Source organism: Macaca thibetana, chromosome 10 (genome assembly GCF_024542745.1).
Source record: "Macaca thibetana thibetana isolate TM-01 chromosome 10, ASM2454274v1, whole genome shotgun sequence".
NCBI lineage: Eukaryota > Metazoa > Chordata > Mammalia > Primates > Cercopithecidae > Macaca > Macaca thibetana.
The window spans coordinates 50,839,814-50,864,364 of NC_065587.1; the positions used below are offsets into that span (position 1 = coordinate 50,839,814).

General features: G+C 41.6%; 1 protein-coding gene across 1 annotated transcript in view; it reads right to left on the minus strand.

The window, feature by feature from the left end:
* Nucleotides 1–5,917: 5,917 nt before the first annotated feature.
* The window catches only part of CSE1L (chromosome segregation 1 like), a 48,598-nt gene continuing 29,964 nt past the window's right edge, over nt 5,918–24,551 (minus strand). The window contains exons 14-25 of the mRNA XM_050807442.1: nt 24,408–24,469; nt 18,890–19,026; nt 17,673–17,776; nt 14,995–15,092; nt 13,717–13,867; nt 13,368–13,576; nt 12,285–12,382; nt 12,105–12,190; nt 10,999–11,080; nt 8,532–8,678; nt 7,847–8,078; nt 5,918–6,158 (exon numbers count right to left, since the gene is read on the minus strand). Coding sequence (XP_050663399.1) covers nt 6,069–6,158; nt 7,847–8,078; nt 8,532–8,678; nt 10,999–11,080; nt 12,105–12,190; nt 12,285–12,382; nt 13,368–13,576; nt 13,717–13,867; nt 14,995–15,092; nt 17,673–17,776; nt 18,890–19,026; nt 24,408–24,469 — 1,496 coding nt within the window. The 3' untranslated portion in view covers nt 5,918–6,068. The remainder of the gene's footprint in view (nt 6,159–7,846; nt 8,079–8,531; nt 8,679–10,998; nt 11,081–12,104; nt 12,191–12,284; nt 12,383–13,367; nt 13,577–13,716; nt 13,868–14,994; nt 15,093–17,672; nt 17,777–18,889; nt 19,027–24,407; nt 24,470–24,551) is intronic.

A 24,551-nucleotide genomic window follows, 5' to 3' on the forward strand; every position in this document is an offset into this window, starting at 1 on the left:
TTGGTTCACGAGCCAGGACTGTAAAAAGAACATCCAGGGGCATGTAATACCCAGGATGACAAAGCTAATAAAAGTCCAGAAAAACCACCACGAGAAAGGATCCAAACACAAGTTAAAATGGGGAATGCCTTTGAGCAACTGATGAAATATGAGAGGCAAACTCTATTCCATTTGACCTTAACCTTATGAACATTCATTCTCTCTGGAGGGATGCAGAAGTCAAGACATGGGGAGGGGGAAATGTAATCTTTGCACACTGCTTGACACAGCACTAAGCCCAGTTTACACTGTCATAAAAAGTATTTATCAGCTTCAGCTTTTAAAAGGGAACTACAGATAATGCACAGAAAACTGGAAACACCATCTCCTTTAACAATGTGAAAGTGAAAGCAGAACCCACCAGTTAGCAAGCCTGAGAGGCAGAGGGGTGGGGACATATCTTCGTTGTCAATGCTGAGGATTCAAGAGACATTGACAAAGATGATTAAATATTTTTAAAAAACAAAATGCTATTACAGATGCTCCTCAACTTACGATGGGGGTCACATCCTGATAAGCTCACCATAAACTGAAAATATCGTAAGTTAAAATGCATTTAACACACTTAACCGACCCACTATCCTAGTCTGTCCTACTTCAAACACGCTCAGAATGCTTACATTCACCTACAGTTGGGCAAAATCATCTAACACAAAGCCAATTTAATAATGAAGAGTTGAGGCCAAGCCAGTAATCCCAGCACTTTGGGAGAGTCAGGTAGGCGGCTCTCTTGAGGTCAGGAGTTCGAGACCAGCCTGGCCAAGATGGTGAAACCCCATCGCTACTAAAAATACAAAAATTATCTGGGTGTGGTGGAGGGCATCTGTAATCCCAGCTACTTGAGAGGCTGAGGCAGGAGAATCGCTTGAAACCGGGAGGCGGAGGTTGCAGTGAGCCAAGATGGCGCCACTGCACCCCAGTCTAAGTGACAACGGCGAAACTATGTCCAAAAAAAGAAAAAAGTGTTGAATATTTCATGTATTGAATACTGAAGGTGAAAAACAGAATGGTCATATGGGTACTTTACAGTTTCTGCTGAGGATGTGTCACCTTTTTATCATAAAGTGAAAAAGCCCCTGGAACTTGCAACATTTGAAGCCAGGGACCACACTTTAAAACCTGGACGGTAGGAGTAGTAATGTAAACTAAATCCTTAATTTCATAGCAAGGGATTAACCGTTGTCTTAGGCCAGGTGCAGTGGCTCACGCCTGTAATCCCAGCATTTTGGGAGGCCAAGGTGGGTGGATTACCTGAGGTCAGGAGTTCGGGACCAGCCTGGCCAATGTGGTGAAACCCCATCTCTACTAAAAATACAAAAATTTGCTGGGCATAGTAGTGGGTGCCTGTAATCCCAGCTATTCATGAGACTGAGGCAGGAGAATCATTTGACCGGGGCAGAGGTTGCAGTGAGCCAGAATCATGCCACTGCACTCCAGCCTGGGTGATGGAGAAAGACTCCATCTCAAAAAAAAAAAAAAAAAAAAAAAAAAAAAAAAAAAAAAAAAAAGACACCTATTAAGATGAATGTAATGGTGAAGAATTAAGGAAGAAACCCATAGGAGAACTATGGACAGCATTAGTTGCAAGTGGTACCTCCAAGAGCGAAAGTAGGGGTAGGGTAGAAACTTGTTGCTCAGTTACAATCCCTGTTTATTATGACAATTTTACCACACGTGCTGGGTGCTGTGGCTCACGTCTGTAATCCAAGCACTTTGGGAGGCTAAGGTGGGAAGACTGCTTGAGGCTAGAAGTTTGAGACCAGCGTGGGCAATGTAGCAAGGCGCTGTCTTTATTAAAAATAAGTAAACCCGGCTCAGCTGGACTTGGTGGCTCATGCCTGTAATCCCAGCACTTCGGGCGGCCGAGGCAGGTGGATCATCTGAGGTCAGGAGTTTGAGACCAGCCTGACCAACATGGTGAAACCCCGCCTCTACTAAAAATACAAAAAATTAGCTGGGTGTGTGGTGCGCACCTGTAGTCCCAGCTACTTGGGAGGCTGAGACAGGAGAATCGCTTGAACCTGGGAGGTAGAGTTGCAGTGAGCCGAGATCGTACCACTGCACTACAGCCTGGGTGGGAGAGTGAAACTCTGTCTCAAAAACAAAAAAAATAAAGTAAATTGGAAAGCAGCTATGCTCGTCACTGTACCACCAACGTGGCCAACATGATGAAATCCTGTCTCTACTAAAAATACAAAAATTAACCAGGCACGGTGGCAGGTGCCTGTAATCCCAGCTACTCAGAAGGCTGAGGCAGGAGAATTGCTTGAAACCTGGAGGCAGAGGTTGCAGCGAGCTGAGATTGCACCACTGTACTCCAGCCTGGGCAGGAGAGCGAGACTCCCTCTCAACAACAACAAAAAAGTTAAAGAAAAAAATGAATTTTACCACATGTATGTAATAGCTTGATTAAATGCCAATCTGATTATGCCTCAGAAGTAAGGAAAAAATACCATTTTTGCTTATCAAAATGGCAGCCAAAGAAATAATGCCCAGTGTAGGTAAAGGTGTGTTAAATAAATTGACATGAACTTTGCACAAGAAAATTGGCTCACTAATTCCACCTTCAGGAAATAAAGATTGATGCATAAAGATGTTCATCTCAAGTTGTCTACAAAGTAAGAAAACCTCCAAGACATTCAACAATGGCTACAATTACATAATCTGGTAATGAAATATCCTAATGATAAATCACATATATCCACTGAATGTTTACCAAGTAACTACTGTTAAAAAAAAATTACAAAACTATATACAGAATGATCTCAAATGAACCAAAATGCTTAATGTAGGTTGGAATATGAATGATTTTTAATTTTAAAATATTTTTTCTGTATTTTCCAAGTTTCCCACAAAGAAAATACATTTAAAATAAAAACTCAGTGGCCAGGTGCAGTGGCTCACGCCTGTACTCCCAGCACTTTGGGAGGCTGAGGCAGGCGGATCACTTGAGGTCAGGAGTTTGAGACCAGCCTAACAAACATGGTGAAACCTTGTCTCTACTAAAAATACACAAGTTAACTGGGCGTGGTTGTGCGTACCTATAATTCCAGCTACTCGGGGCTTAGGCAGGAGAATCACTTGAAACCAGGAGGCGGAGGTTGCAGTGAGCCAAGATCACGCCTCTGCACTCCAGCCTGGGCTGAGCAAGAATCCGTCTCAAAAAAATAAATACATAAAAATACTTTTAAAACTCAGTTATTTAAAAATCAGCTTGTTAAAAGACATGATTGAATACCATGGAGAATGAGCGGACCTAGCTCTGATGAGAAACTTGGCAATACTTCCCTTCTGTAAAAACATCCTGGGGTGTGGGTGGGGCCGCCCATGCCCGGGCTCTTCCCCACAAAGCCTTCTCGCCTCCCAGGGATGCGGCACGTTGGCAAGTGTGCTCCCTAACAAACGCTTCTCCCAGCCAAGTCCTCCGCTCCCCCCGCAGCTTTTCCTGATGCGTGCTTACTCTGCATAAGTTCTCTGCTTGAGTATTCTACATGCACCATCTCATTCTTAACAACCACCTTGAAGGTGAGTAATACGCTCATTTTTCAGAAGAGGAAAATAAAGGCATAGAGGTCAAATAGTTTGCTCAAGATCACAGTGGTGTGCATCACCACTGAGCTACAGTCACTAAGGCTTGTGAAAGAACCACTCCAGCAGTTTCTGTCCACCATGTCCTAAAATCTTTAAAGCCAGATATAAAAACTGTCTTGGATGATTGAATAAGCAACTTCAGTAGAAGGCATTTAAAAAAAATGTCTGGTAATTAATGAACTGTGGTAAAGTAAGTAAAGGTACTAGTCTTGCTGTTCAGTAACTATTTTAAAAGGCACACCATCTACTACTCAGCCTTTTGAACTGAAGAAGGAAAACGTCTGGAACACGATCTGAGTTTAATATGCTGAATCAAGCAGCCTCCAGAACGGTATCTGCTGGGCACTGACTCACTGTTCACAAGCAGCTTCAGCAAGAGCGAAGCCAAATACTTAAGGAGCTCACGTGAGTGAAAAACATACAGAAACCATCACCAGCAATTCCCTGTTGTCCATCCCAGACTTTCCACATAAGTTGTTTGTGGCTTAAAAATGGATTCCAGTAATATCTCAGTATCTCCACCAACGACCACTTAAGCCAAAGTAATAATATAAAATGTAGTATTCCCATTACTGTGTCAAAACCAACGACAACAACAAAGCACTTAAATGAGTAGATGGTTCATAAGATAGCTTGAAATTTCTCACGCAACATTACAGAAACAACAAGTGGCTGGGCACAGTGGCTCAAGCCTTTAATCCCAGCACTTTGGGAGGTCGAGGCAGGCAGATCACGAGGTCAGGAGTTCAAGACCAGCCTGGCCAACATGGTGAAACCCCGTCTCTACTAAAAATACAAAAATTAGCCAGGCATGGTGGTGTATGCCTGTAATCCCAGCCGCTCAGGAGGCCGAGGCAGGAGAATCGCTTGAACCTGGGAGGTGGAGGTTGCGATCAGCTGAGATCATGCCACTGCACTCCAGCCTGGGCAACAGAGACTCTCTCAAAAAAAAAAAAAAAAAAAAAAAAAAAAGTAAGAAAAACCATTCGAGTGAAGTGCCTAAAATTAAAGATATCGCCGGGCGCGGTGGCTCACGCCTGTAATCCCAACACTTTGGGAGGCTGAGGCGGGTGGATCATGAGGTCAGGAGTTCGAGACTAGCCTGACCAACATGGTGAAACCCCATCTCTACTAAAAATACAAAAATTAGCTGGGTGTGGTGGCGGATACCTGTAATCCCAGCTACTTGAGAGGCTGAGGCAAGGTAATTGCTCAAACCTGGGAGATGGAGGTTGCAGTGAGCTGAGATTGTGCCACTGCACTCCAGCCTGGTCAGCAGAATAAGACTCCATCTTGAGAGGGGAGTGAGGGTTATTGATAACTCCTGTGAGAAATCACTTGAGCTGGAAGACGAAAGTTCCAGTTTACACTGAATGGACAATGAACAATTCCAGCATAAATAAACTGTGCCTCACAAAATTTAGATACTGATTCTTCATTCCTCAAAAACGAATGCTATACAATTCCATAGGCCAGGCCAAGGGAGGGAGCCAGTGCAACCAACCTCACCAGGCATCCTTGCCAGATGCACCACTGGACGACATGGTTCTAAGGTGTCTGGGTTTGGAAAGTTCCAAGTAACCTCCACTCTCCAGGAAAGAGCAGAGATGAAAGAGATCAAACATCCACAGTCTCAAGTACTCTCAACCACCACCCCATTAAGCCAGGCAGAGCATTTCTCCCAGAGGAGTCACCTACCCAAAACTCACACTGCCACCTAGGAACTGCTATAGAAAATTCTAGTAAATAAGTCCCAAATCTATATTAATGCCCCTTCCCCCATATTAAAAAAGACTAAATAATCTGAGTTTATATGATTTAGAAATTAGGATTTTATAGAGTCCAGGAAAGGAAAAGGGAGAAATTTAAAGAAATTCTTCATGTTTACAAAAGCATGAGAGCGCACCGAAAACCTGTCCTTAAGATGTTCTTAGGTACATATTTTAGGATTTTTATTGCTGATTAGAGATTTAAAACTATGAAATGTGCACTGCTTGGCAAGTAACACAAGTAATTCTTTACTCACATTTCCAATAAAAGCGTAAAGAAACAGACAAAAAATATAAAGGACAAGAGAAATACAAATAGCAACAGCTTCAAAACAAAAGGATTTAGTAACAGAAAGTCTCCACAGTGTCCGTCAAAATTTAAGATTATCCAAACCGTGCAAATATTCAACGCAAACCAGTGCCATACACTGAACTATTAATACTTGTCCCTTGAAGTTGCAAACTAGAAGCCACCCACATAAATGTATGATCACACAAACCAACTAATTTGCTCAAGGTTCAGGTTAAAGCAACATTTAATATCCTTTACAAGATGGAATTTGTGACAAGTTCAAAAGGAAAACTTGCTTTGTTTTAATGCAGCTGTGCTCAGATGTCTGTGATTTCCTGGGAAACCCATCTGGGTTTAGCCAATTAGAAAAATGCATTTTAAAGCAGTGTCACACTGGCTGCCTGAAGGTACCCTTGGAGATACTGGAGCGCTTCTGCATTCAGGCTGGTGCTCACCATTGACGGAACCTACAAGAGATGGGAAACAAACACTGGCTGTTGGAGATCTTGGTGCACCAATACAAACCCCATCTTCCACGGGAAAGCTGCCACAGCTCTGGGAAGAGCAGCCAATCATTAATCACCATCCAAAGATTCTCCAGAAACTCAACTGCTTTAATGCCTTCAAAAACAGGTCTAAAGAATAGATCCATAAGGAATTACTATTATTAGGTGTGATAGTGGTATTGTGGTTAATTAAAAAGTCCTTACTGGTTAATGATGGAGAATGAGGTACTTACAGGTGAAACGATATGATGTCTAAGACTTGCTCAATACAGAGAATAAAAGGAGAAACAAATGAAACAAAACTGGCAAGATACTGGTAATTATTGAAGCTGGGTACATGCAGGCTTCATTCTGCTCTATGTATGTTTGAAAGTCTCCGTAATAATACAATGAAAAAAAATATATACATATATATATACACACACCACACACACACGTTTTTTAAGAAACAGGACCTCGCTCTGTTGCCCAGGCTGGATTGCAGTGGCACCATAATAGCTTACTGCAGCCCTGGCTTCCCAAAGCACTAGGACTACAGGCATAAATCAGTGTGTCTGGCTTGAAAAATATATATTTTATCAGGCAACATGTAAGAACTCTATAAAGTGCTGACAAAATGCAACTATACAGCCATTATTAGGTTTATGCCGTGATCTATTAATTTCTGAGTATGCTGCAATTAAAAAAAAAAAAAACTGTGGCCAGGCTCACACTTGTAATCCCAGCACTTTGGGAGGCTGAAGGAGAAGGATGGCTTGAGCCCAGGAGTTTGAGACCAACCTGGACAACACAGGGAGACCCTGTCTCCATAAAAAAATAAAAAATTAGCTGGGTACAGTAGGTCCTAGCTACTTGGAAGGCTGAGAGGCAGGAGGATCACTTGAACCTGGGAGGTTGAGGCTGCAGTGAGCCATAATTGTACCACTACATTCCAGCCTGGATAAGAGAGAGACCCTGTCTCAAAAATAAATAAATAAATAAATAAATAAATAGATAAATAAAATAAAAGTGAAAAAATGGTACCACATTTTAATAACAGATGGAGTACTTCGATCTGGGAAATAAACACATTTCTAATGAAGGGATTTTTCCTCCTTTGTTCTCACTCCTAAATCCATTCACTTAAAATATATTTGTAGGCCGGGCGCGGTGGCTCAAGCCTGTAATCCCAGCACTTTGGGAGGCCGAGACGGGCGGATCACGAGGTCAGGAGATTGAGACCATCCTGGCTAACACGGTGAAACCCCGTCTCTACTAAAAAATACAAAAAAACTAGCCGGGCGAGGTGGCGGGCGCCTGTAGTCCCAGCTACTCGGGAGGCTGAGGCAGGAGAATGGCGTGAACCCGGGAGGCGGAGCTTGCAGTGAGCCTAGATCACGCCACTGCACTCCAGCCTGGGCGGCAGAGCGAGACTCTGTCAAAAAAAAAAAAAAAAAAAAAAAAAAAAAAAAAAATATATATATATATATATATGTAGTACATAATACAAGAAAAAAAGGGGCTCAGTGTTTTTAATTAAAGAAAATAAGCTTGCTGTAACTCAATGAGATTTAGTTTTATTATGCCCACCAATGAAAACAGACACCAGAACAACTACTATCCTTTTGCCCTCCCATTAAAGTCTTCATTTATCACAGAGTAGAACTTACCCTTCCTGGACAGGCGGTAGACAACTTGTGAAGTGACTGTGCCAGGTGAATTTTGGGGTTGTTCACCATTTGACCTACAGGATCATGCTCTTTTTTCCCAGCAAATGCCAACTGTGAGAAGGCAGTCTGATATCCTGGTGTATCTTCTATGTCAATAAAATGTTCCTCATCAGGAATGGTATCATCTTCGGGTAACTCAAAAAGGCCAATCAAAGACTGTAATAATGGAGTCCTGGATTGGATGGAAGAAAGCAAGAGATAAAAAGGTCAAGAAAATACCCTGAAGACTTAAAAGCAGCAATTACTCAGAGACACAAAATTACAGACTCATAGTCTCAAGAAAAAGGGACCTTTGAAATTAAGATGGTTCTTTTCTTGGCTTATTCAGTTCTTCCCCTTAAAGATAAGTCAGTTTAGTTGGGCTTCTGTCATAAAACTGTCTTAGAGATAACCTAGATCAGACTCCTAAAGGGGTCCATGAATCCCCCTGAAAAAGAACCAGGAAACAAGATAATTCTAGGCCCAGAAGGATCCAGAAATCATGTCTTGGATCTGATGGTAGCTTGTGGATAAGCTGAGATCAGACCAAAATTCTCTTGGCCCCCAAGAGACTAAGCTTTGTTAATTTTGCAGTCATATGGGAAGGAAGCTATAACTTACAAAAACATTAAAACGAAGTTCTTACCACAGCTTGGTATACTCAGTGTCCATCATTGGGGGACATTCTGTTAGTAATTTGGTTATGCCAACCGCACAGATCTTTTTCTCTACGTTTCCAGATACTTTCTGAATTTCAGGAATAATAATTTTTTCCAAAACCATTCCAAACATTCTATTAAAGCAAAATAAATCCACTCAATATTAGACCATCACTATAATGAAATAGTAAAATAGATGTTATTTACACTCAGTTACTTCTTATGAATATAATAAATTACTAAATAACAAGACTGCTGTTTTTGATCAGCTGAAGAGACTGAAAGTCAAAACATAAAAAAATCCCATCACACCTCTACCCTGAAGCCAAATGCCATAACCTTTTTTTTGTTTTTGAGACGGAGTTTCGCTCCTGTTGCCCAGGCTAGAGTGGAACGGTACGATCTCAGCTCACTACAATTTCCACCTCCGGGGTTCAAGCAATTCGCCTGCCTCAGCCCCCTGAGTAGTTGGGATTACAGGCGCCTACCACCATGCCCGGCGGATTTTTTGTATTTTTAGTAGAGATGGGGTTTCACCATGTTGGCCAGGCTGATCTCGAACTCCTGACCTCAAGTGATCCACCTGCCTCAGCCTCCCAAAGTGCTGGGATTATAGGCGTGAGTCACCATTCCTAGACCTCTCTGCTTTTTTCTTTAAAAATTACACCTGGCGGCCGGGCGCGGTGGCTCAAGCCTGTAATCCCAGCACTTTGGGAGGCCGAGGCGGGTGGATCACGAGGTCAGGAGATCGAGACTATCCTGGCTAACACAGTGAAACCCCCTCTCTACTAAAAATACAAAAAAAAAACTAGCCGGGCGTGGTGGCGGGCGCCTGTAGTCTCAGCTACTCGGGAGGCTGAGGCGGGAGAATGGCATGAACCCGGGAGGCGGAGCTTGCAGTGAGCCGAGATCACGCCACTGCACTCCAGCCTGGGAGACACAGCGAGACTCCGTCTCAAAAAAAAAAAAAAATTACACCTGGCCAGTCTCAAACAAAACAAAACAAAACAAAACAAAACAAAGGCAGAGAGGGGCAAAGAATGAAAAAAGAATCACCCATCATCCCACCACCCAGAAACAACTAGTTTTAACATTTTTGGGTTATAAGCTTCCCAACTGTCTTTGCTTACATACCTGCAGGTATATAAATGCTAATGGCTGTTTAAAATAATTTGGCCAATCATTCTATGTTGTTGCAAACATGCTAGAAGTGAAGCTTTCCACAATTCTAAATGATGCAAAATCCTCAGTTTATGCGTTAATAGAATCAATTATTTGAAGTGGAAATATGGCTCAAAGAGTATGGCAATTCTAATGCTCTGGATAAAAAGTCCTTATGTTTTGCTTTCCAGAAAGATCATGCTAATTCAGGCTCCCACTAGCAGTGCATGAGATTTCCTCAAAATCCCCTACTGCCGGAAGCCATGTTTTCTGGTCTGCTTTCCAGAGTAATTCATTTTTTAGTCAATGTAGAATTTTTGAGACATAACTGAGGTACAGTGATCTAACCGTCTCCAAAGAAATTTTCCCTAATAGTTGTTCTTTTTATTTTCGTTGTAATTGTTTTATTCCCTAATGGGAAATGCCACCTAGATACATTCTTTGCATATCTACCAGATAAGTCAAAAACAAAGTTTTATTGGTCCTAAGTATTTCTCATTTGAAAAATTCTGCTGCGTTTGCATTAGCAGTACATATACTAAAATTGGAACAATATGGAGAAGATTAGCATGATTTTTTTAAAAAGGGGGAAGGAAAATTCTGCTGTTAGGGTTTTTTTGGTTTTTAAATTATACTTTAAGTTCTAGAGTACATGTACTCAACGTGCAGGTTTGTTACATATGTATACATGTGCCAAGGTGGTTTGCAGTACCCATTAACTCATCATTTACATTACTTATTTCTCCTAATGCTATCCCTCCCCCTGCCCCCCACCTCATGACAGGCCCCAGAGTGTGATGTTCCCCGCCCTGTGTCCAAGTGTTCTCACTGTTCGATTCTTACCTATGAGTGAGAACATGTGGTGTTTTCTGCTGTTAGTTTGAATAAGGCAGGCTCCTGGAGACAACACTGACCATTTAACATAATACAGAACACTGGCTGTGGAGAATGCCAGCGTGTAGAGGGGCCTCTAACTAGAGGATTAGAACAATGATTCCAGGATGTTTTTTCTTTTTTTGCGATGGGGTCTCACTATATTGCCCAGGCCGGTCTCAAACTCCTGAGCTAAATCCTCCCTCCTTAGCCTCCCAGAGTGCTGGGATTACGAGCGTGAGCCGGGCCAGGACTACTTTTTCTTTACACCCAATACCTAAGAATATTTTGAAAACCACAGATACTATCTCCATACCAAGAACCACAACGTCATCTATAAGACAGAGATACTGATTTGTACTAAAAAAAAAAAAAGTCAAAACATTGTCTTCCTTTAAAAAATAATAAAAACAAACTTACTTTGGTTGTATACCATCAAATATTTCTTGTAGTGCTAGTGCCCCATATTTTATGCAATACAAATTAATAAAGACTAAAAAACCTGTTGAAAGAAGATGCAGAATATCAACACAGAGAACTCACACACTGAACTGGTAATTGAGAAGTCTGCAAAATAAACCAATGCATAATCATTAACATCCAAAGGCTGTGGCGTCAATACTTGCCTTCTAATAAATACAAACTTGCCTTTCTATCCTAGACCTTTACATGCCATCTCTCCTTGATTTATATTTCCTTATATCATTCTCTCTATTGAAAAAATGTTTTGGTATCCAACCATAAACCAACCTCTGGAACACAATATGACTGACACTAAATGTTTGGAGAACACAAACATCTTAAACTATTTTCTTTTTTCTTGTGAGAAGGTTTCACCCTGTCACCTAGGCTGGGTGCAATAGGGTGATCACAGCTCACGCAGCCTTAACTTTCCAGGCTCAAGGGATCCTCCCACCTCTGCCTCCTGAGTAGCTGGGACTATAGGCACACACCACCATGCTTGGCTATTTTGCAGAGACAGGGTCTTACCATGTTGCCCAGGCTGGTCTTTAACTCCTGGGCTCAAGGAATACTCCCACTTTCACCTCCCAAAGTACTGGGATTACAGATGAGAGCCACCGCACCAGGCCCTTAAAATATTTTTTTTTTTTTTTTTTTTTTTTGAAATAGGTCTCACTCTATCACCCAGGATGGAGTACAGTGGGTATGATCTTGGCTCACTGCAGCCTCAACCTCTGGGACTCAAGTGATCCTCCCACCTCAGCCTCCCAAGCAGCTGGGACTACAGGCACATGCCACCATGCCTGGCTAATTTTTTTGCACTTTTCGTAGGGACAGGGTTTCGCCATGTTGCCCAGGCTGGTCTTGAACTCCTGACCTCAGGTGATCCGCCTCACTTGGCCACCCAAAGTGCTGCAATTACAGGCGTGAACCTCCACACGTGGCCAAGTATTTTTTGCATAAAGTTTAAAATGGATAAAAAGTTTATCTGCAACCATAAAGTCTAAGAGTTTTAGCTACTTTCTTTCATTACTTCTGCAGAACATCCAGATGATTTTACTTACTCTTGATAAACTTGGTTGTTTTGGAATTCTGAAGTCTCTGGAATAGCAGAATGAAGATTTGTTTCCTATATTGGTCAACTGATTCACTAAAGAATTTAAAAAAATCAACAATATAAATTCAGCACTTTTCTGAGCACCTAACAAAATTTCTGAATAAATGCACAAAGCAGTCATACTCACGGAGGCATGTGCTCTATTATACTGTTTAGAAGATAAAAACCTTGGTGGTCATTTGCTTTGGATGCAATCAGCTTCTGAAAGACTCCTAGTAACCCAGGCTGTAAGAAATGAGATCCAAGAGCAAATGGTTAACCAACAGGAATAATTATTCAAAAAGTTAAACATGATGTGTGTCTTAAAACAGAGTTCATACCGTAATAATCTAATTATCCTTTTCTCTTTAATTATTTCTGGAACATATGGGGAAAAATTCCTCCCACATAGCTATTAATTTTTTTTTTTTTGAGACGGAGTTTCACTCCTGTTGCCCAGGCTGGAGTGCAATGGGGTGATCTTGGCTCACTGCCTCTGCTTCCCAGGTTCAAATGATTCTCCTGCCTCAGCCTCCCAAGTATCTGGGATTACAGGCACGCGCCACCACACCCAGCTAATTTTTATTTTTAGTAGAGACAGGGTTTCACCATGTTGGCCAGGCTGGTCTTGAACTGACCTCGGGTGATGTGCCCACCTCAGTCTCCCAAAGTGCTGAGATTACAGGTGTGAGCCAGCACGCCTGACCAAAGTTAAGTTCTTAAAATCAACCTGTTTGGCTCTGTTTTTACAATTTTCCATCATGGATATAAATAACTAAAGGATATAGAATTCTAATAAAACATACCATAACATTTTCTAGGAATTATTTCCCTTATTATTACATTTTTTTAAGAGACAGGGTCTAGCTCTGTTGCCCAGGATGGAGTGCAATGGTGAGATCATGGCTCACTGCAGCCTCAAACTCCTGAGCTCAAGCAACCCTCTCACCTTAGTCCTCCAAGTAGATGGGACCACAGGCATTGCTCCACTGTGTCCAGCTAATTAAAAAGCTTTTTTTTCTTTGTAGAGATGGGTCTCACCATGTTGCTCAGGCTGGTCTTAAACTCCTTGACTCACGGGATCCTTCCACTAGAGGCTTCCAAAGTGGTGGGCTTGAGCCGCTGCCCCCAGCCTTAAATTTATTTTAAATAAAAAAATTCCAAACATCTGCCATCCCCAGTTTCTCCAAGCTACTTTATAAAATTACAATTATACCAAAACCTGACTCACAATTTTGTCAGCTGCAGCACTTGCTATTGTGTTTGAACCACGTTCTAAGAATGCTTGGAGAAGCCTCACTAGAGCAGGAATATTTCCTGTTCTTTCCCAAAGCACTGGCTGAAGGAGATGAGGAAATAAGGCCATATAGGAAGACGGGATGTCATTTTTGTGTGTTTCCAGAAGCAAAGACATCACTTGAAAGACGTATGGAATAAATTCTGTTGATAAAAGTAAAAACAGAGCTGTGAGCTTCAGAAGGAATGGCTGACACAAAAGGCCCACATCGCTTAGGCAGGCTGCATTTTATAGCAATGTTAATTTTATTCCATTACAAAGAAAATAATTTTCGTTAACTTACCTTGCACATCATTTTGTAAGATTTCAGTAAACACCAAAAACAAAGCCTCCTCAAAATTTACAACAGCAGCAGGGTTAGCTTTGCAAGTTATTCTTATGGATAAACATATTGCTTCAAACATGTAGTGATTAAAGTGAGGTTTGCTTGGGTTCTGAAATTAAAAAAAAAAAAAGCCAATTATGCTAATAATCCACACTTAACCTTTATAAAACACATTTAAAATAGAGGCCATCTTATTTTTTAAAAATCAAAATTAAGAAAAAAACACCAATTACAACAATCTAGTACTTGTTCATCTGAATTTTTTTTAATGGCCCAAAGTCCACTATGAAAAAAATACTTCAGAGTTACAGAGTTGCTTATACAAACCTCAGCTCCCAGAGCTGTAAGTAACTTGTCTTAAACCCATGTGCCCTTGCAGAGAAGAAATACTAAGTCCTAGTAATGCCACTAGCCTTAACTTCTGTGGGCCGCAATGTCTATGTCTATTGAGTGATAATCCCCCAAACGAGTAGTTTTTTATGTTCTTTTTAAGCAACAAAACCCCGTTTTTCTTTAAATAGGTTCTTGGAAGGCTATTAGCATACAAATCTGAATCAGAACATGAGATTGTATACGTATGGGAAGTGGAGACTTGGGTTCCCTTCCCCCTCCATCCCTCAAGGCCCTAAGTAATCCAAAGACCCTTACTCAGTTGAACAATAATCACTCTGTTCTCCAAAATCCCTCCAACACTTCCTATGAATTGATGTAATTCTCATAAGATCAAGAATAGCATCTAAAAAGGAATTGTCAGCCTTAAACTGATATTTTATTTCTAAAACAGTGTTAATAAACATGAATCTAAGTATCTGTAAAATTTTGATCGAAGAGTAAACTTTCCTTTTGAGAAATAAGAGTAAGGAAGAAAACACAAAGGAATTTTAATAATCATTTCATGGAAGTCCAGATAGCCTCTTTTGTATCTTAGTGCAAAGCCTACTTAACTCTATTTAAGGTAATTCTGGATCATCTGCACTTTCTTTTTCTACAATAAACATGTTGCTTTTGTAATGAGAATGAAAATGTATTCAAGCTTCTAGCATACACTTAAAAGTGACTGCTATTATGTCTCCAATCTAGCAGCATGCCCACAGTTTCAGAAAAGTACATTAGCGGCTCGTCAGTAAGAATTCATAGACCTTCTCTAAAGCTTCACGTAATGCCAAAGAGTTCTGAGGCCCAAACAGTTTGGAGCAAATAAAAAAGGAACCCCACTTTCAAAATTGGCTCTATTACCTTACTAACAGCTAATAGCTTCTGTGTAAGCTGAGTGATGAGAGTAGGGATGTAGGGGATTATGGCTTCTTGTAGGAGAGAAAAACTTCTCATGATAGCTGTAAAATATAAAAACAGCAAAAACAAATAGAGTTTAGTTAAACTTCAGAATAAGAGAGCGACTGGGGGGAAAAAAAGCGCACTAATTCATCAACTAAATTTTAAGATGCTTAGACGACCCCAAGATAGCTCTCCACATTTAAAAATAATCTAAATTTCCCTTCCTTTTAAAATTAGGACAGGGGTTGGCAACAAAATTTAGCTGGGAAATAAGTATTTCTAGAAGGCTCAAGGTTTAAAAAATAATGAACTAAAGAGGCTAAGAGGAAGAAACAGTGAGCTGACATGAATGGAGCAGGTGAGTCTGAGAGAACTGTTTGGGGGTCTCTTTCTCTTAGAAATCAGTAGCAGAGGTCATGCTTGGTGGCTCACACCTGTAACCCCAGCACTTTGGGAGGCCAAGGCTGGCGGATCACTTGAGGCCAGAGTTTGAGACCAACCTGGCCAACATGGAGAAACTCATCTCTATTAAAAATAGCAAAATTAACCAGGTATGTGGTGCACGTCTGTAGTCCCAGCTACTCGGGAGGCGGAGGTGTGAGAATTACCTGAACCTGGGAAGTGGAGGTTGCAGTGAGCCAAGATCATGCCACTGCACTCCAGCCTGGGAGACAGAGTGAGACTCTCTCTCAAAAAAAAAAAAGAAATCAGCATCAGAAAATGTTTAGCCCTAGACTAAAGGAAACATGATCTCACACTACAGGAAACTGAAAGAGAAAACTGCCTACCCACCTCACTCAAAAAAAGGGAGATTAGGAGCCTTAAAAAATTCTAAAAATACATGTAAAGCCACAGAGAGTCCAAATTGCAAAAATATTGCTCAAAAGTAAGACCATAAATGGGTTAAAAATAGGAAGCATGGGAGAAAAAGAAATTTGTCAGCTAAAAATATATGAAAGCTCTTTCCACAAATAACATTTCCAAAATAAATGTTTACTAAGCAGAGCCCCAAATACATGCCAGGTAGAAAGGATAGAAGGCCATCTGCTCTTGCCTCCTGAACTGTGCACATAATGTTTCCTCCTTTACCAGAGCCAAAGACTCATCCACCCTTCAACAGATTGCTACCTATCCCTCACACCTAACATTCGGTTAGGTCGTATCTCAGCTTAGACATCACTTCCTAGAGAAAATCTTTCCCTGACCTGGGTTAAAAGGGTAGAGGATAAATTGGTGCTCCTCCACTAGGCTGGCACATAATTATTTCATTCACTCATACAGCTGTACAGAGAAGGTATTATATACTGTGTATACTTACATACCCTAAAAACACAGTAATGAAGACCACAAACTAGTTAGCTGCTCTCATAGAAATGGACATTAAGGCTGGGCGCAGTGGCTCACACCTGAAATCCCAGCACTTTGGGAGGCCGAGGCGGGTGGATCACCTGAGGTTGGGAGTTCGAGACCAGCCTGACCAACATGCAGAAACCCCGTCTCTACTAAAAATCCAAAATTAGCTGGGCATGGTGGCATATGCCTGTAATCCCAGCTACTCGGGAGGCTGAAGAAGGTGAAATGCTTGAACCCAGGAGGGTGAGGCTGCAGTGAGCTGAGATTGTGCCATTGCACTCCAGCCTGGGCAACAAGAGTCAAACTCTATCTCAAAAAAAAAAAAAAAAAAAAAAAAAGACATTAAACAACAGTAATTACACATCATTGTTGGGGGAAGGACAGTGTTGGAAACATACACCCAGACACACACAGCCACTCTAGGATTTCTGATCCCGACTGGAAGGATCAGGGAGTTTCTGTGAAAAGTGCTTCCTATGACCCAATGTGCTAGGCTTTTGGGATTCAACAGTGAAAAACACTGAGACTGTCTCTAAATTCAGAGCTGGCACCAGGACACCCAACTAATGTAGTGCCTGGTGGATGGATACACCGGACTGTGGATGCATACAGCTGCCTGTGTCCTTGGCAGTATGTAAGAAGACGGTTTGTATAGTCTACCACAGGCACCCACATTTCGCCCCTACCAAGATGAACATGTAGTTAATAAATGTTGCATGATCTCTTCTTTGCCTTAAAGAAACTCAGCCTAGGGAAGAAAAAAAGGGCTTTGCTACATTTTCTGTAACGAGAGGTTCCATATCAAATTAAGATTACTGTTGGCCAGGTGCAGTGTCCTCTAATCCCAGCACTTTGGGAGGCTGAGGCAGGCAGATATTTGAGATCAGGAGTTTGAGACCAGCCTGGCCAATATGGCAAAACCCTGTCTCTATTAAAAATACAAAAATTAGGCGGGCATGGTGGGGCGCGCCTGTAATCCCAGTTAGGAGGCTGAGGCAGGAGAATCACTTGAACCCAGAAGGGAGAGGTGGCAGTGAGCTGAGATCAAGCCATTGCACTCCAGCCTGGGCAATGGAGCAAGACTCCGTCTCAAAAAAAAAAAAAAAGATTACTGTCAACAATAAACAAGATAATGTTTTTCATTTTGAAATACCTAAACTAACTTACTCCTTGGTAAACATTATCTGGTTCATAGACCGTATAACCTGAAGTATAACTCAGGTTATACTTACCCTTACAATCTGAGATTGGATACCTGTAGTCTGCACACCAGGGAAACAGCCTACCTTTCATAATATATTCATTTTCTGAAGAGCCAGGAAGTGTGAGAGCTTTGAAAAGGTTTGTTAGCAGAATCTCAACAAACGGTGCGATTTCTGCAGCTGTAAAGCTATAGATGAAAAAACAGCTTTCAGTCACTACCAACTCTTGAGCTTGTCACTGTGGATTACCCTTGGCAACCACTATGTCACCCTTCTCAGCATAAAACTGAGCCATCTCCCACCACTGACAATTGATAGATGGTTTAGGAAAATAACTTTTTTACATGTGCTCATGTTAATCTCCTAAGAAGGCACATCGAGAACCAAATACAACTGAACCAAAAAGCCAGCTAAACCCAACAACATCTAATGTTGCAACAGTTGTCCCTGGTTTGTAACTATTACCACTGAGAACAGAACTCAGAATCTCAGGAGTCTCCATCATTTATTTATTTTTTTTTGGAGGTGGAGCAAGATTCAGAACTGTATAAATTCTGGGCCTGAAGATAGGTACTGGCTTGACTCACCTCAAAGGATGTCCTTTCTACTCTTAATTGGCCACTGAGAGTATCTGTACTTCAAGTTCTTGATGAAGGAAAGAACCTAGAACTGTTTTCCATCTCTTACCCAAAGCTTAATTTCAAGAAATAATACTGTTGAACAGTGGCCTGAAAGACAGGCAGACCATCCATTCCTCTATATTTCATCCTTAGTTCAGGCCAGAAGAGCTATTTTCTTGGCCCCTAGTGAATTACTTTCATTCGGTTTGGTCATATCTCAGAAATAAGTGACATTAGGCAAACAGCCACATGAAAATAACTGTTACATGATGTTGCTGAGAACACCACTACTACTATTGTACAGTATTCTCTTGCTTTAATTTTAATAGACACTGTGAAAATTTTAACTCCCCAAGTTTCCCTCTTTGCCTTGGCTGCTAAGAGACTCCAAATAAAATCTAGAGTTTCTTTAACTACTATATAGGATCCTTTGACACACATTTCTGTTTGTTAACTTTATTCCAGTTACTTTCCTCGGCTCCAGTTTATTTAATTGTATTGTCATAATGCAGCTATTCTGGTAAGCAGCCTCAAATCCTTTTAGAATGAGACAGTATAAATGAATAAAAAGCAGACATTTGTTTTCCTGCTAGTGAAATTATGAAAACATTCAGAGATATCTTTGAGAAGCACAGTACAGCCCCTATCCCAGGCTTAAAAACTTTAGAATAAAATACTCACAGAGTGGCATTGTTAGGCCCTCGCATAGTAAAGAGTCGTTCAAGAGCATGAGCTGCGTAAGTATGAACAACAATACTTTCAGCTTGAAGATGATTAATCAAGAGAGGAATCGAGACTAAAAGATGCTCTTTTGGCACCTAAAAAACACAATAATATACATGCTCTAAATGCAATGATTCCATATTTGAGTAAAAAACAATTGGAAGAGAAGGGCCTGTTGATTTAAACAATTTGCTATTTTTAAGCTCTAACAGATGATGCTGCTGCCCAGATCAAAACTTTTACTTGCACATAATGGTTCAGTTTCCACTTTCTAAATTCTCCTTTTCAGAGCACAAAACTATGAGGATAAATAACATCTTGTAGATAAATCAACATACCATAGAATAATATCACAGAGGAGCAGACTAAGATTTCACCAAACCTAAGAATTATCAGTAGCAGATATTTCTTGAAAAACTTATTTAACCTTTTTGTGTTTCATTTTTTGTTCTCTCCCCACCCCCAAAAAGCAACAAATATAAGAACAATCTTCATTAAAAACCTCTAAATTTGAAATATTCATTAGTCTAAACTAGAAAAGCCTGCTGGGTATCATGGTTCATTCCTGTCTGTAATCCCAATACTTTGGGAAACCAAGGTAGAACAATCGCTTAAGCCCAGGAGCTCAAGATCAGCCTGGGCAACATAGCGAGACCCCATCTCTATTTAAAAAAATAAAAAATAAAAAATTAGCTGGGCATGGTAGTGAATTCCTGTAGTCCCAACTACTTGAAAGGCTGAGGTAGGTGGATCACTTTAGGCACTAAATGAATAACTCAAAAACGATGTTAAGCACAAACAGTCATGATGTAGCAGGGTATGGTGGAGCATGCCTGTAATCCCATCAGCTAGGGAGGCTAAGGCAGGAGGATCGCTTGAGTGCAGAATTTCCTGACTGAGGTAAGCTATGATCGCACCACTGCACTCCAGCCTGGGCAACAGAGCAAGACCCCATTCTCAAAATAAAACAGAAAAGGCTGGGCGCAGTGGCTCTCGCCTGTAATCCCAACACTTTGGGAGTCCGAGGGGGGTGGATCACGAGGTCAGGAGATCAAGAACATCCTAGCTAACACGGTGAGACCCCGTCTCTACTAAAAAATACAAAAAAAATTAGCCGGGCATGGTGGCAGTCGCCTGTAGTCCTAGCTACTCAAGAGGCTGAGGCAGGAGAATGGTGTGAACCAGGGAAGCAGAGCTTGCAGTGAGCTGAGATCATGCCACTGCACTCCAGCCTGAGCGACAGAGCGAAGACTCTGTCTTTAAAAAAAAAAAAAAAAAAAAAAAAATGAAACCCACGGTATGATGTCATTTATATAAACAAAAATTTAAAACCTAGGCCAGGCGTAGTGAATCACGACTGTAATCCCAGCACTTTGGGAGGCTGAGGCGGGTGGATCACCTGAGGTCAGGAGTTCGAGACTAGCCTGGCGAAGATAGCGAAACCCTGTCTCTATCAAAAATTGGTGGGCACCTGCAGTCCCAGCTACTTGGGAGGCTGAGGCAGGAGAATGGCTTGAACCTTGGCAAGAAAGCAAGACTCCATCTAAAAACAAAAAAAATTAAAACCTACAGAATACTAAATAATTTTTGCAGAAACATAAACACGTAGTGAAAGTATAAGAAAAGCACTTACATGGGTATAAAATACACTGAATTCATGACAGTAATTACCTATAGAGAGAAAGGCACTGACTGGGCAGGGAGCACCTGGAGTACCTCCACTGTATATGTATGTATAAATAAATACGGCCTGGAGTTTTAAGATTTTCGAGGATTATTTCAGTAATCATCATATTGTTTTATTCCTGCTTGTGTGTTTAAAATATTTTGCAAGATGGCACCACTTTTACTGGGCAAAGACATCAAAGGAATAAAATGACTGCACATTTTGATTTTTTTCTCAGTACATTTTTTTCTCAGTACATTTTTCTCAGTACATCTCAGAAAAAACATTTTGATTTTTTTCTCAGACCTAGGCGTTAAGAATCAGAAGAAAAACTACACGTTCTCTAAAAATTAAGACCAACAATCAGACAGAAAAATGGGCAAAAGAATATGAATTCACAGTTCACAGAAAAGAAATGAAAATGGACCCTTCAAATGGAAAGGTGCTTAATTGAACTCAAAATAAATCAAATATAAATTAAAACTGCAATGAGATAGATACCATTTAAGATTGGCAAATTCCAACACACTCTAACTGGGGAAGCAGGTATTCTCTATTGTTTTTCTCAATTCATTTTTTAAAAGTAATGCCATATAGCTGGGCGTGGCGGCACATGCCTGGGTTCCAGCTACTTGGGAGGCTGAAGTGGAAGGACTGCTTGAGCCCAGGAGTTCAACGCTGCAGTGAGCTGTGGTCATGTCACTGCACTCCAGCCTGGGCGACAGAACGAGACCGTGTTTCAAAAAATAAAGAAATGGGCCGGGTGTGGGTAGCTCACACCTGTAATTCCAGCACTTTCGGAGGCTGAGGTGGTGGTGGATCACCTGAGGTCAGGAGTTTGAGTACAGCCTGGCCAACATGGTAAAACCCCGTCTTTTCTAACAATACAAAAATTAGCTGGGCATGGTGGCAGGAACCTGTAATCCCAGAGCTGAGGCAGAAGAATTGCGTGAACTGGCAGGCGGAGGCTGCAGTGAGCCGAGATCATACCACTGCACTCCAGCCTGGGCAACAGAGCAAGACTACCTCTCAAAAAAAAAAAAAAAAAAAAAAAAGACAGAAGACAGAAAAATAAAGAAAAGAGAAAAGAAAAGAAGGAAAGAATAAACTAAGTAAAAAATATAAAAAATTAGTCAGGTGGTGTGGCACACACCTATAGTCTTGGCTACTCAGGGAGGCTTAGGCAAAAGGGTCGCTTGAACCTACAAGTTCAAGGCTGCAGTGAGCTATGATCATAGTAGTGCACTGGGCGACAGTGAGACCTTGTCTCAAAAATAAATGAATAAAGCCGGGCACGGTGGCTAACGCCTGTAATCCTAGCACTTTGGGGGGCTGAGGCAGGCGAATTGCTTGAGATCGGGAGTTTGAGACCAGCCTGACCAACATGGAGAAACCCCGTCTCTACTAAAAATACAAAATTAGGCCGGGCGCGGTGGCTCAAGCCTGTAATCCCAGCACTTTGAGAGGCCGAGACGGGCGGATCACGAGGTCAGGAGATCGAGACCATCCTGGCTAACACGGTGAAACCCCGTCTCTACTAAAAAAATACAAAAAACTAGCCGGGCGAGGTGGCGGGCGCCTGTAGTCCCAGCTACTCGGGAGGCTGAGGCAGGAGAATGGCGTAAACCCAGGAGGTGGAGCTTGCAATGAGCTGAGATCCGGCCACTGCACTCCAGCCTGGGCGACAGAGCAAGACTCCGTCTCAAAAAAAAAAAAAAAAAAAATACAAAATTAGCCGGGCGTGGTGGCGGATGCCTATAATCCCAGCTACTCGGAGGCTGAGGCAAGGGAATCGCTTGAACCCAGGAGGCGGATGTTGCAGTGAGCAGAGATCGTGCCACTGCACTCCAGACTGGGCAACGAGAGGGAAACTCCGTCTCCAAAAAAAAAAAAAAAAAAAAAAAAAAAAATTAGAATAAAACAAAAATAAATAAAATGGCAAAACTTCTATTATGTAAAGTATATCTCAATTTTTAAAATGCTACTTAAAAAGTGTTGACAATGTAACGTTCTCCTTCATCTGAATCCACTGATCACTCTTAACATCATTAGAAATGGATAACCAAGGGCCAGGTGTGTTGCCGGACGCCTGTAGTCCCAGCTACTTGGGAGGCTGAGGCAGGAGAATGGCGTGAACCCAAGAGGTGGAGCTTGCAGTGAGCCAAAATGAAAAAAAAAAAAAAAAAAAGGCCACCAGATATTGTGTATATCCTGATAAAATGAAACAGAAAGTATACCTATGATGCTTTCTTGTGTCACCCCCGACCAAGGAATCTAAGTCTAATCAAGTCCCCAGATTTACCGATATAGAAAATATGGGGACTAGAGGGACAACATAAACTACAGGAGACCCTTGAACAACACAGGTTTGACTCTTGCTCTGTTGTCCAGGCTGGAGTGCAATGGCACGATCTTGGCTCACTGCAACCTCCCCCTCCTGGGTTCAAGTGATTCTCATGCCTCAGCCTCCCGAGTAGCTAGGACTGCAGGCGTGTGCTACCACACACGGCTAATTTTTGTATTTTTAGTAGAGATGGGGTTTTGTCACGTTGGCCAAGGTGGTCTCAAACTCCTGACCTCAAATGATCTGTCTGCCTCAGCCTCTCAAAGTGCTGGGATTATGGGCACAAGCCGCCGTGCCTGGCTGGATTTGTTTTAGACCAAATGCAAATAGAAAACACGGTATTCCTGGGATGCAAAATCTGTATATGGGAGACTGGCTTTTCATGTATGAGGATTCTGCAGGGCCAAATGTGGGACCTAACTATGCATGAACTTTGGGATATTCAGGGGTCCTGGAACCAATACCCCTTGCATACTGAGGGATGACTGTATACCATTAGGATGCAATCAGCCAAAAGTAAAATGCGAGAAACTCTCTAAGATAAATGAGTGTTTTCTCCAACAACAAGCATAAGAGAGTAGAGGCCAGGTGCAGTGGCTCATGGCTGTAATCCTAGCACTTTGGGAGGCCAAGGCTGGTACATCACCTGAGGTCAGGAGTTTGAGACCAGCCTGGCCAACATGGGGAAACCCCATCTCTACTAAAAATACAAAAAATTAGCCAGGCGTGGTGACAGATGCCTGTAATCCCAGCTACTAGGGAGGCTGAGGCAGAATTGCTTGAACCCAGAAGGCAGAGGTTACAGTGAGCCGAGCCACTGCATTCCAGCTTGGATGACAGAGCGAGATCCGTCTCAAAAATAAATAAATAAATAAATAAATAAAGGAAAGGAAGGCAGTTGGGTGCAGTGGCTCATGCCTGTAATTCTAGCACTTTGGGAGGCCTAGGTGGGCAGATCACCTGAGGTCAGGAGTTTGAGACCAGCCTGGCCAACATGGGGAAGCCCTGTCTCTACTAAAAATACAAAAGATTAGCGAGGTGTGGTGGCAGGTGTCTGTAATCCCAGCTATTCGGGAAGCTGAGACAGGAGAATCACGTGAACTCAGGAGGCAGAGGTTGCAGTGAGCCAAGATGGAGCCACTGCACTCCAGCCTGGGTGACAGAATGAGACTCCATCTCAAACAAAAAGCGGGAAAGAAGGACCTCTCTGTTGTAAATTAAGAGACTTAAGACACAATCAACTGTAAGCAATGTGTGGACAGTATCTAGATTCCAATTCTATTACTGTAATTGCAAAAAGACATCTGAGGAAAATTAAGCATGGTCTGAAATTCTAAGTTATAAAGAAATCACTGTTGATTTTGTTAGATGTGGATATAAAATGACTGCACAGTAGACAAGAAGGTGGTACATAATAAAACTCTTAAAGAGATTAAGCAGCATGTAACAAATAAAAAGCTACTTACTTGATTTCTAAAAATCATAATATATTTGATACCATCAGCTTTAAGGACAGGAAATTCATTCACTATTAAAAAAACAGAAAGCCATAGTTAAGTGGTAAGGATCATTACTTCCAAATTAGTGATATCATCAGAGTTACAAAAAAA